Raw genomic sequence first — 13,137 nt, 5'->3', positions numbered from 1 at the left:
TTTCTTATATGTTACTAACTGAGACCCATGCACTTCCCAGTAAGGTTTCCTCCCAATTATCATTTGGAATCTCACTCCCAGGGGCACCCAAAGGCCCCTCCTTTTCTCCCCGCTTACGCTACATCATCCCATCTCCCTTTCCAAATCTCCTGTGAGGAGTATGCACTAATACGGTCTTCAAGCAAATACCTGGTGGTACTGAGGCGTCAAACTCTTTCGGTCATTCTGTCAGCTGTCATTTAGTTCAATACCAGGTAACGGAAAAGAAGCACATTTACTCAGACGCAGTCAGCCCTCGCCCTGGGTGCTATGTGTGCACCGACTGACAATTATACATCAACATACACAAAACTGCCTCCCTTTAATGAATCCTTTCTCTGTGGCCAACAGCGTGCTTGTTTAAGTACCTTACACCCAGCAAATGAGGTCAATAATTAAGAAGTGTCCAAATTATGCTGATACCTTTCAGTTTTAATAATGGAAATTAAAACTAAGAAAGTGATCAAATTAGTGCTCATTCAAAAAATTTAAAAGCTATCTTTGACCTCTACAGAAAAGGGACCACACATTTTTAGAAGAACATGGATGTGCTGCACCCTGAATTATAATTATAATTTATTGCTCCTGAGCAACGAATTAGGAAGGTGGGAAAGTTAAATAAGCCCACTGCCCTGAAATGAAATTATCTGGCTAATTTGTTTCCAGGCATGATTCAGCTCTGTAGGAATGGTAAAGTGCTTTTTAAATTCCTACGTGGCACTTAGCATCCTATAGGAGGCGTCATGATACCACCAGATAGAGCTTAGCACCTGCCAGGAGCCCTCTGGACTTAAAATGATGCAAATCCTGCCTCATCCAGCAGATGTCAATGGTCACTGGCATATCAAAGCTTCTTCGGAAGTAACTGTTTTCAAAGTGGCACCTACTTTCACAGGAGAAAGCCTGCGCCTGCGCCAGGGCAGCAAAGGCAAGAACTTACAAAAGCACTGTGCCCAGCACTAACTTAAACCAGGCTACGAGCTCTAGTTTCCTCCCGTCTGAGAAATGAACATGAAAACAAAGTGTGCTGGTCTTTTCCTTACCAAACCAGCCTGATAACATGAATGAGATAAAACCTAACTGTGCTACTAAAAGATACATACTGACTCTCTCCTTATAAAGTGGTATCGTGAACCCTTCTTGGAATTATTAAAAGACAAAATTATTCCCTAGATAATTCCAGTAACGCAGTGAACCTCGAGATAACCTAAGAAATGTGTGCTAATAATTGTGACCTTTATTTGTCATTACTTAATGTTTTCCCAGATTTTAAAGTATGAAATATTTCTGGCAGACTTTTATCTAATGCTGGTGTTACGGGCTTCCTGTGACTCTTCAGGGAGACGACAATGGTGAAAGCTGTGTTTCAGACAGAAATTAATCTCTCCTGTGAGTGTCTCCCATGTCACTTGTTCATGAGAACAAATTTACATGTATTTCCCTAAGTATAAGAAGTGCTCTGTATTGCCCCATGACCAGTGGGAAAAAGTGAAAATCACTTAAAAACAACAGAGCCACACATTAATATTACTCGCTTTTTATCCAGAACCTCAGTTGTTGTTTTAAAGGTCCAGATGTGTTCAACGTTAAGGGTGAACATAGAGATAGGCAAAAGAACTTTCTGCATATAGAAAAACACAATGCAATAGAAGAGATCGTTTCTTTCATTTACTTTTAAAAATGTTTGAAAAGCATGGGTGTAAAGAAAAGGAGAGAGGAGGTATTTAAATGCCACCAAGTCTTTATCATATACAGGCTTTAGATGTTGCGTGACAGCACTTCCCTGGAAATCCAGCACTAAATAATTAGATTAATAGACATTTTAGGAAAAGATGATAAATCATACACAATAAAGCTATATAAAATATATATAAAAAAGAAACAATCAACAAAACCTGTTGATATAAATAATTAAATATGTAAATATGCTTGGATTTCTAACCATCTGGCCACCAAAAGATACAATAGTCAACAAAATGGTAAAGAATTGCTTTGAAAAAGCAGCAGTTATACTTTTAGGAGTAAGGGAGGCCACAGGGGACTGTCCCTGTACACAAGAAAGTTTCAGCTGGAAGCAGACATCTTTCCTTACATACCTCCAATTCTACTTTCGGCTCTGAGAATCCTTTCAGGCACCTTTTCACTTTATCTCACAGGGGAATCAGAAGACAAACCTCCCTGGGAAATGTTTGTAATTACCACCCTTCGGAACTAATTGGAAAGGCAGTAGACACATATAAAATTTCATTTCTAAGAGGTCTAAACGATACTTTCATATTTACATTCCTTTTTCCCTTTAAATCTGAATACTTGAAGTGTTTTGGTTTCATGTAACCATTTTAAAATGTAATAGTAGGTGTGAATTTCATCATGATCAAATGACAAGCATGACCTACAAAACATAAACCCATAAAACAAAGTAGATTCACATGTGACTTAGTGACTGCTGAGTTTAGGGGGTCTGATTTTTCATAATGAGAACAATCCCAACTAATTGCCTTCCTTTGCGAAGATCAACCGTTGCATGGCTACGGGTGGCTACTTTTTTGCTTGGGTTTTTAGTGTGGATTTAAAGGATTTATATTCTGTAAGCCTTGTTATGATTCGAGGAAGTAATGATCCTGGCCTTCTGGTGAGTCAGAGCATGAGTCAGAACATGCTCACGTGCTATGTGAGTGAGGGAGTGAGAGAGAGAGAGTGTGTGTGTATGTGTGTGTGTGTGCGTGTGCACACACACATTTCGACCTGGTGCAAAAAGATCAGCCATCATATTCCACAGAATGTCAACTATCAAAGAAGATCTTCATTGAGCAAGGACAACTTTCTGATAGGAGCTGGATTCTGGAAATATTTATTGAGAACTTTTGATCATAAGGAGAGAGAGATAGAAAGATGGGGAGAGAGGGATGGAAGGAGGGAGGGAGGGAGAGAGAGAGAGTAGAGTGTGTGTGTGTGTGTGTGTGTGTGTGTGTGTGTGCGCGTGTGTGATATTCAGAGGCTGACATGGCACGTACCTCAATTCCCTTGGTTTCCTCAATGAACCTCCTGCTGACTGAGACCAGAGCCTCCTGCGGCCACGCATGAAACCAGTCAATAGCCGTGCAGTTAACTATGGCTGGGAACTTCCGAGCTCTAATTCTCAGCGTGTGACCAACTGGAGAGAAACACAAAATGATCTGTGGAGACATGGGGGCAGGGCAGAGACAGGAGGGTGATGAGTGAGCGAAGCATTACACTGCAATCCTAGACAATGAAAGAAAGAAGTGCAGCCGACCGTGACATTAAACTATCCTAAAGCACTACTGAGTTGAAAGCAACACGAACCTCCTCGCTAATCAAAGCATGAACCTGCCCCAAGTAGCTGCCCCATCGAACATACAGAAACGCTGCTGTGTGCCTTCCTTAAAATGTGTCCCTCTCCTTTTAAACATTTTTGATGACCATCATTTACAGTGGAAAATTTATTCTTTTAAGTTACATAAGTAACTTTAGAATAAAAAATAAAAACCAAATCACCACGGCAAAATAATGCCAAACTTTCGTTTTGGGTCTCCTTCCATTCTGTGATTCGTCAGGCTCAATAAAACTGTGTAATATATTTTTTTAAAAAACAATGCTTTATCATATTGTTTGTTTTCATTTAAAATAAAATACATTAGCTTGAGTTCTTCATATTTTTTAAGGAGTAAAAAATTCAGTTTATACATGTTCCTGATGAGAAATTTATGTTTCTGGTTTAAATATAAAGTTTCGTTTAGGTATTCAATAATTAAGAGTGAATGTAAGTCTGAATATGTTTCCACATTCTTTCCAGGGACTTTTTTTGCTATAGTATTTTAAAAAATTCACATTATAAAAACAGCCAGGATATATAAAGCCATATAATATCTCATTTAACAGGTGTCTTCACTATATTCCATATACTATGGCTCTTCAATGCTCAAGAGACATAAATTCTAAGATCTAAAATGTTTTTTTAACAATGTATAAGAAGGCTGATCATTTATTCATTAAGTTCAAGAGTCTGGTTGGAAACTGATTGAACTGCTTTCAACGTTGCATGTGCTAAGTTAACGAGCATCAACCTCAGTCATGATGCATAATTTTCACTTACATCTCAGTTCTTAGTTTTCTACCAACCTTCTCCTTCCCCATATTTAATATTTCTCCTTTCTGTTATAGAGATAGTTTTCCATATCCAACTTATCTATCATTTGTGACAATTAAAAAAAAACTTCTACATAATCGTAGCAAAGGCAGAGGAGGGGAAAAGCATCCTTTACTTGAGATTCTAAATAATTCCACCACTTTCACACTTACATTTCTACACTGTCAAGTCTTAAAAATGTGTTAGAAAACAAAGTATCTGAACCATGTGTGTTTAGTTTCAGGAAGAAATACTTTCTTTGAGTTAATCATATGCCTTGATTATTTATTAAAAGATAATATAGAATGCTCATTTAAAGAATTATTTTTCTTTTCTACAATTTTACAGTTAAAGATTTTTTTCCTGTTATTTCTTATGGCTTAAATAAGGATCCTCACAACACCACTTAAATTTCCCATGGAGGGAGGGTGGCTGGAGACCAGTGGTTCTCAAAGGATTGTTAGGAACTGGTTAGAAATGCAAATTATTGGACCCACTCCAGACCTAAGGAATCAGAAACTCTGGATGGGGCTTGACAGTCTGTTTTCAACAAGTCCTCCACGTGATTCTGACACCCAAAGCTACAAAATAATTTTAAAGTTTCCATAGAAATACTTAAATGAAACATTCACATTTTCAATGCTTTTGCAGTTGGTGAAATTTCTCATAGAATCTAAGTCTCTATCTACATACAGAGTGAAATAAAAAAACTTACAGAATTTAAAATAAATCAGATAATCATCAATAACCTAACTTCTAGCATCTAAAATAGACCCTGGGAACTAAATTACAGAAGAACACCTGTGCATTAGAACTTCCTAAGAAGGGAAAGGATACTATCACACTAGCCTTCAGGAGTACAATTCTTAACTTAATTTTTAGTTTTGCTAGTAATCTCGCACAGAATTTCTCCTGCCTTCCAGTTTCCTTGGTAGTTAGTAGTCTTAGGTAAGATTTTTTATTTTTGAGAACTCATGCTAATGTCTGGGAAAAAAATCATCACTCAGACTCCCTTGTCAAGGCGCTTACCCCTTATGTTTTCTTCTAGGAGTTGTAGAGTTTTGAGTCTTACATCCAAGTCTTTGATCCATTTGAGTGGATTTTTGCTATGCTGTAAAATATGGGTCCAGTTTCATTCTTTTGCATATGCCCAGTTTTCCCAACATCATTTATTGAGACTATCCTTTCCCCATTGTATATTTCTGGCTCCTTTGCTGAAAATTAATTGACAATATCTGCATAGATTTCTGAGCTCTCTATTCTGTTCCATCAATCTGTGTCTGTTTTTATGCCAATACCATACTGTTTTTATTACTACGACTTTACAATGTAGTTTGAAATCAGAAAGTATGATGCCTCTAGCTTTGTCTTTCTCAAGATTGGTTTGGCTATGCAGGGTCTTTTTTGATTCCATACAAATTTTCTATTTCTGTAAAAGACACCATGGGAATTTTGATTGAATTGCATTGACTCTGTCGATCATTTTGAATAGTATGGAAATTTTTAACAAGATTAATTCTTCTAATCCATGAACATGGGATATCTTTATTTTTTTGTGTCTTCAATTTCTTTGATCAATGTCTTATAGTTTTCAGTGTTTGGTCTTTCACCTCCTTAGTTAAATTTATTCTTAAGTATTTTATTCTTTTTGATGATATTGTAAATGAAATTTTTTTCTTAATTTCTCTTTCTGATAGCTTATTAATTTATTACAAAAGCAAAAAACTTGTGTACTGATTTTGTATCTTGCAACATTGCTGAATTCATTTATTAGTTCTAACAGTATTTTCATGGAGTCTTTAGGGTTTTCCATACTAAGATCACATCATCTGCGAACAGAGACAGTTTTGCTTTTTCCTTTCCAATTTGGCTGTCCTTTCTTTTTTAAATCTTTTTCTTTTTCTTTTTCTTTTTGGCTGGAACATCCAGTGCTATAGATAATAAAAGTGGTGAGAATGGGCATCCTTGTCTTGTTCCTAATCTTAGAAGATAAGCTTTCAGCTTTTCACCACTGAGTATGATGTTAGCTGTGAGCTTGTCACTTATGGCCTTCATTATGTTGAGGTAAGTTCCCTTAATACCACTTTTTTGAGAGTTTTTATCATAATCAGATGTTAGATTTTATCGAATGCTTTTCTACATCTACTAGTTGATCATATGACTTTTATCCTTCATTTTGTTAACATGTACATCATATTGATTCATTTGCAGATACTGAACCATCTTTGCATCCCTGGAAAAAATCCCACTTGATTCTGGTGTATGATCCTTTTAATTCGGTTTGCTAATATTTTGTCGAAAGCTTTTGCATCTATGTATCAGGAATATTTGCCTGTAGTTTTCTTTTCTTGTGGTATCCTTGTCTGGCTTTGATATCAGGGTAATGCTGGCCTTGTAAAATAAACGTTCCCTTCTCTTCTATTTTTTGAAAGAGTTTGAGGATTAGTATTAATTCTTCTTTAAATACTTAGTAGCATTCACCAGTGAAGCCACCTATATACTATATAATTTATCCTAGAAATACTTCCGTCTAATATGCTATACATGTGAAAACTCACTTTATGACATTAGTTAATATCTGAAGGACACCAATAGAGGCTAGGGATGCTTAATTAGAATTCCTCATACTCTAATGCAAGCCCCACACTGCAAAGTCAGCTACCTGAGCTCTTAGCTAACTTCTCTCATCAACATAGAGAGTTGGATATTAGATATAATTTTTCACTGATGGAATGAGTAGTGTTCAAGACATCTGAACAAAATATATTATAATTGCACCTCCACTGTTATATGAACAAAATAGGAAGTCTAAATACAGACGGATCCTAGTAACTATCCCTTTGGGTATTTAGACTTTGGATTTTGACCAGTCCTATGGTAAATAGCTTATGGAAAGATGACATCTTTTCATGTGATTCCAATGAGATCGGCTGAATCCTACCATCGGAATATTGCCACTATCTGCCCCACAGGACCCTTCTAATAAGGGCTAGTCAGGTTTCTAAAAGAACAGAGCTGGACTGCAGCAAGATTATTAAGCAGGTTTTAAGACTTATTTTAAATTATGTGCTACACATTAACTATGGGTAGCAGAGTTCAGTCTGAGACTTCCTTTCTTTGAAGTATGCTTTGAGTTGGGAGATTTGGGGAGAAGAGGTCCCCTTCAGTTGAACAGGTATCATCTAAGTCTTGAAGGTCAGTGAAATATACCCCCAAATAGTTCCTGACAATTGCAAATGACCAAATTGGTTTAAGTTAGTTCCCAGCAGTGGACTGGAAAGAAAAGTCGGCTAAGAGAATAAAGTTAAAAATGCCTCAGACAGCTGTGCTCTTTTCTAAAAGTAAATTCTCACAAGTAAAAAGCAAACCCTGAAATCACCATCTATGTATTTCCTACAGCTCTAACATTTGGATGTCAGGAACTTGCTTTTGGAATCCATACCATAGAATTTTCTATTCCTTTTTCCCCCTACACAGGTGTTATGACTCATTTGCAATAACCCACTTTTCATTGTGCTTTGTAATATGTTTCAATTCCTTTTAGATAAGATCCCATAGTAAGTACGTATTTATTTGTATATCACTAACAAGACTCAGTCCATTTCCTCTTGTAATGGAAATTTGAATTGCTACCATCGCTCTGTATTTTTTTTTCCAGTTGATGTGGTTTATTCTCAGAAGTAACCCTCCCACGTATGTACTTCGGAAGCTTCTATCCATAACTTGTGCTTGTATTTATCCTTAAAAGTCTCAATATTTTTCAAGAATAAGATCTGAATCTTATCGAGAGAATCCTCACAGGAATGAAGGTTTAGCACAGAAAATACTCACCATTTATCAACCTTATATCTTCCTGTGTCAACCTGCCATCTAATAAACTTTTAATTTCAATTATTTGTATTCTATCCAACAGGACCTTCGATAGATACACATTCAATACATTTCTTTTTAATAGTTCCTTTTTTGATAAAATACAATGAAATTATTCCCATGATCCTTTACTCGTAAATACAGTACAGATTTTTTCAAGAGGTAGTATTTGACACTGGGGAGTTTGTTCTTTTTTTTAAAAAAAGGAAAAACAAAAACAAAAAACTTCAATTCATAAAGAAACTGTATGTGGAATCCCAATAGGTGGCAGAGAGCAAATCCATACCTGAGGAGTAAAGGTGGTGGGAGTTATGCCCCAGTCTACATCCCCGTGTACGTGAGCAGTGCGTTCCTTCATCTCAGCTGCCCTGCCTGTCTCTCCAACACCGCATGTTAACAGTGTTTGTGTTTTTCTTGTTTTTAAACAGAAAACCAGATGCCTGATTATCCACTGAATAGGACACTATGTGGCAACTCTATACACATGTGCGGTTGCAAAAACAAGCCCCGACTGTGCTGGCAAAGCCCACATCCAAGTGTAAGCAAAACGGGAAGAGCATGAACGTGCTTTGCAAAGTGCAGATTTTATTTCATTTAAAAGGATGTCCTTTTTCTTGGATTCGACCCTTTGTTGCTGGTGTTAACATTTTTTCTTTTAGAATATAAAATAGGGAGATGACTTCTACTCTTTGAGACACTTCCTAATAATCATTTTTCCTTCAACGAAAACTGTTGTTGTCCTGTCTTCTGTTATCTTACATGCCCCTTACTTGTCGTATGCTTAGTTGTAATTTTGTACTTGCTTGTGTGATTTGGGGGTTGATGCTTGTCTTCCCAACAATGGAGTGGGCTCTGGGTGGGCAGGGGCCACCTCTTACTATCACCTCCCCAGGGCTCGGCACATCACAGGCATTCGATAACTATTTGCTGAATGCTGAATGGGTAGGCGAATGAGTTAACAGATGGCAGTTTAACAAATCCTTCTGGGCATAATAAAATAGTGATATCTGCATCCTAATTTTTTTTTTTAAAAAAATTTTGCTGTTTTATGAAACTTTAAAGACAGGGAGGCTCAGATACAGAATGCAAGGTTGTGCCGCCCTTCCTGTCTCTCTGAAGTTCCTTTCATTATGCTTCTGTCACGTCGTATCAGGAAGCACAAGGCAGGAGCTAGGGCACTGCATTCAGAGCGGCGTGGTCCTGTCAAGCAAAACACTGTCGGCAGGGCAGAGAGACCGACAGAGCCTGGAACTGGCGCCGGGCGACTTCGCCTTTGGAATGTTTCTTGTTCTCCATCAATGCAAGTGTCAGAATGCGGGGCAGGAGAGACAGAAGGTGGCAGCTAGCAATGACGAAGCCATCCTAGATGGCCATCCACAGAAGGGAAATGAAGCCGAGTGCCCTGCCTGTCAATGAGATGCAGATCTGAAGAGGCTTGACTTTATAGTCGTGCAAAGGTGAGGTTTTGTAACATCTGACTTTCTGCTAGACAGGTAGGTGAGTATTTGAGCTTTTTATATAAGATCAGAGGTATATTGTGGAAATTACTTGTGCGAGTACTGCTTTGGTTTATGCTGGGTGCTCCTGTGCTAATCCGACACTTAGATATAAGTGTTGCTCAGTATCTCGGTTGAGACTGTCAGGTTCTCTAGCATGAGCCAAGAGCAAAAACCCACACTGTCTGTTGCCAAACCCCAAATACGAATTGCTCTCTCTTTCATCCAAGAAGGAAGAACAACAAGAAGAAAAGCCTAAATGGGGCCTGAGGAAAAAATGCTATAAAACCAGGAAAAATAAAAAAGTACCCAGCAGATTGAAAGGAAGATAATTTCGCTGAAGTTGATTTAATGTAAGAACTTGAAGGAAAACTTGCTTCACACTCTCAAAAGCTTAGAAGGAAAGAAAATTATAGAAACTCATGATAAGAGAATAGGCCAAGATGAAGGAAGACGAAAAAGAGATTCGTATAAGAACACATACGATAAAATACAATTCCTAGTCCTAAAAATATTTCAAAAACCTTAAGCCAGCATTTCATCCAATACTTAATGATGGAAAGCTAAAGATAGTCCCATGAAAATAAAAAATAAGACAAAGATGCCATGATTACTAAAGATTTTAAATGGCGTTAAGAAGGTAATGGTTATAAGACACAGAAAAGACACTTATTAGAAAAAAGTAAAAATTCAAAGACAATCTAACTGTCTACTCAGCAATCCCCAAAGAACAAAATGAAAAACCTACTAGAATTAATGAGCATTCAACGAACTGGCTGGTAAATTAAACAAGCCAACATCCATCCATCCATCCCACCTCCCTCCATCCAGTGGCTTTCTTATACACACACCATAACCAGTTAGAAAGTACGCATTGCTAGTTATGAAAACAGTCACAGAGGTGTAAAGTACAACATAGAGAATATAGTAAGTAATATTGTAATAACTATGTCTGGTGTCAGAGAAGTACCGCACTTATCAGGGTGATCACTTCATAAAGTATATAAATATCTCATCACTATGTTGTACACCTGACCCGAATATAATATTGTATGTCAACTAGAATTAAAAAGACTTAAAAAATGTAGAAAAGGAACAGAAAATTGCTCTATTAGATTCCAGAATATACTATAAAGCTACAATAAAGTAGTGTGGTGTTCATGCAAGCATGAATGAACAGATTTATAGAACATAATAGGGTCCAAAAATACAATCCCATACATTAGGCATTTAATATGTGAGGTAGGAAGCATTTCAAAACAGTGGTAAAAGGAAAGATCATGTAGTAAATGGTGTTGAAACAATTTGGGGTGGGGGAAGAAAAGCCACTGTACACTGTGCAATACAATCCAGGACTAAACAGTAAAAATGTTATAAGTTAATTTAAAGAAAATTTATAATATTTTCATAACCATGCAGTATGGAAATGCCTCCCCAAAAGTTTTAACATGTAGAAGGCATACAGGAAAAATCAGACATATTTTAATACATATAAATGTAAAACAGAGGTCATTGGAAAAAAAATTAGCAGAATCATGGTGAACTTTGAGAAAACCTAGAAACATGCAAAATGGATGAGGACATTATGGGCCTAGGAATATTATCAGATTAAGAGTTCTTATAAATCAATAAAAAATAAACCCACAGGAAATTTGGCTAAGGATATATAAATAGATAAAGGTTTTATACCAATAGGTTAGAATAAAGTACATTTGAGTTAAATAGTCACTATATACACCAAATTCTTGGACTCGTTTGATATTTTTTTTTCTGTGAGAGACTTCTAATTAAAAAGGCAGGGAGATAAAGAAAATGGTGAGATGTGAAAAAAAATTAAATTCTCAATATGTACTTTTTATGTCATATACCCATAGAAAACAGGAAATGTAAGAACATACTTTAGTAGTCATCTCTAGGTAATATAGGTAAATATAGTGTTTATTTTCTTCATATGGTTCTGTTTCTTTTTAATTTCTCTACAATGAACATATACTTCTTACATTATCAGAAACAGCTCTCTCAGATAGGTAGATGATAGAGAGAGAGAGAGAAGGAGAGAGAGAAGGAGAAAGAGAGAAAGACAGACAGGCCTAAATAGATAGATATATAAGAAAACAAACAAATCTCAAATCTTGGGAAAGAATCAGGGGCTGCTACATACAACAAGTATTCTTTTCCCTATGATATCAGATGGCCAGGAAGGAAGGCAAGAAAGAAAGTTTTGGGGTTAACTAACGTCAGGAAGAGAGATGAAAGTGCTAGCTGCAAGATGAGAATCACGTTAGGAGAAGATGCACATATACAAATGTGAAGTAGAGAAAGCACTTGGCTTTATTCATTGGTTTATTTCCGGCAACCCAAGGACACACATCTGATCATGGTTAATGGGAACTGTCCAATGGGAGTCACGAGTCACATTTTGCATGCTAACAGGTACTCACTGCCCTGCATCCCAAACGGGGGCTGGCTTTGGGTGGTGAGCATGGGTAATGGGGTGGCAACTTCACTTCATTTAGCTTGACCTGCCAGGTGTGCTCACCAACCCTCGTAACACATTTAGCTTCCCATGTTGCCCAGCTAGGAACACACACAGAGGAAGTATCAGCTGGTCAGAAATTCTGAGTATTTAGTACATGCTGGTGAACATTGTGATGTATGAAACTAACATAAAGCAATCCAGAATTCTTTAAAAATTCCTAGGATTTGAGGGTAATATACATAGACTGAAGAGAAAGAAGCCGCCATATTCTAGCTAAAAAATGACCCATTTTTATGCCATATTATTTCTCCGTGGACTTTAGAGTGATACAGATCCGGGTTCAAACCCCAATTTCACTGGCTCTGTGGCCTTAAGCTCTTCAAGACTCACATATAAAGTTACAGCAGCAACCTCTACTTCATAAACTTGTTTAACAATGAAATCAGATGACAGGTGTTCAGACCTACACATGATTAACGCCCTATGCTGGCCACTAAACCTTTCTCATGATGCAGCAAACTAAGTGTCAAGGCCAAGAAGAATCAGGAATAGTTGAGGGAGATATTCTCTTCTTCCTTAACATTAAAAGAGCAAAGCAAAACAAAAAAAACCTGTCTAAGCACAGATCGAAGGAAACAGGTGCAGGTAACAACTGATGGATTTAACAATTAAAAAATGTAAAACTTTTGTACATCGATCTGTGCTCTATGACTATCAGTAAACTCCAGGAAAAAAACCATACGATTATCTCAATAGACGCTAAAAAGGAATTTAACAGGTAGAGACTTTCTTAACAAGATATATATCCTGAATTGAAAGCCAACATAAGACTGAATAATTAATGTTAGAAATATCTTTGTTAATGTAAAAATCAAAATCCCCAATATTGCCATTAATTATTTAATATTCTTCTGAAGATTTACCCATGCAGCAAAGGAGAAGGGCAGGTAAGTAGAATATTAGGAAAGACAGAATGTTATCTGCAGGCTATCTGATATCAACCAACTAACAGAAACTATCAGGGTGGCAGTAAGGTAGCTGGTTATAAAATTAAAAATCAATAGCTCTCCTATATACAAATAATACACCATCAGAAAACCTTATGA

At 36.9% G+C, this 13,137-nt stretch overlaps 1 protein-coding gene across 10 annotated transcripts in view; it reads right to left on the bottom strand.

The window, feature by feature from the left end:
* Positions 1-13,137, bottom strand: part of DNAH11 (dynein axonemal heavy chain 11) — a 264,624-nt gene that overhangs the window by 96,947 nt on the left and 154,540 nt on the right. For 9 of the 10 annotated variants that reach the window (XM_016159540.2, XM_016159541.2, XM_016159539.2 and 6 more), the window contains one exon: positions 3,054-3,215. In XM_016159540.2, the coding sequence (XP_016015026.2) occupies positions 3,054-3,215 (162 nt within the window). Of the gene's footprint in view, positions 1-3,053; positions 3,216-5,215; positions 5,740-13,137 lie in introns of those variants that run through there. The other variant, XM_036230401.1, reaches the window with a different exon arrangement.

This window comes from Rousettus aegyptiacus, unplaced genomic scaffold (assembly GCF_014176215.1).
Source record: "Rousettus aegyptiacus isolate mRouAeg1 unplaced genomic scaffold, mRouAeg1.p scaffold_m13_p_13, whole genome shotgun sequence".
Classification (NCBI taxonomy): Eukaryota; Metazoa; Chordata; class Mammalia; order Chiroptera; family Pteropodidae; genus Rousettus; species Rousettus aegyptiacus.
This window is presented reverse-complemented; position numbering and strand designations above follow the sequence as displayed.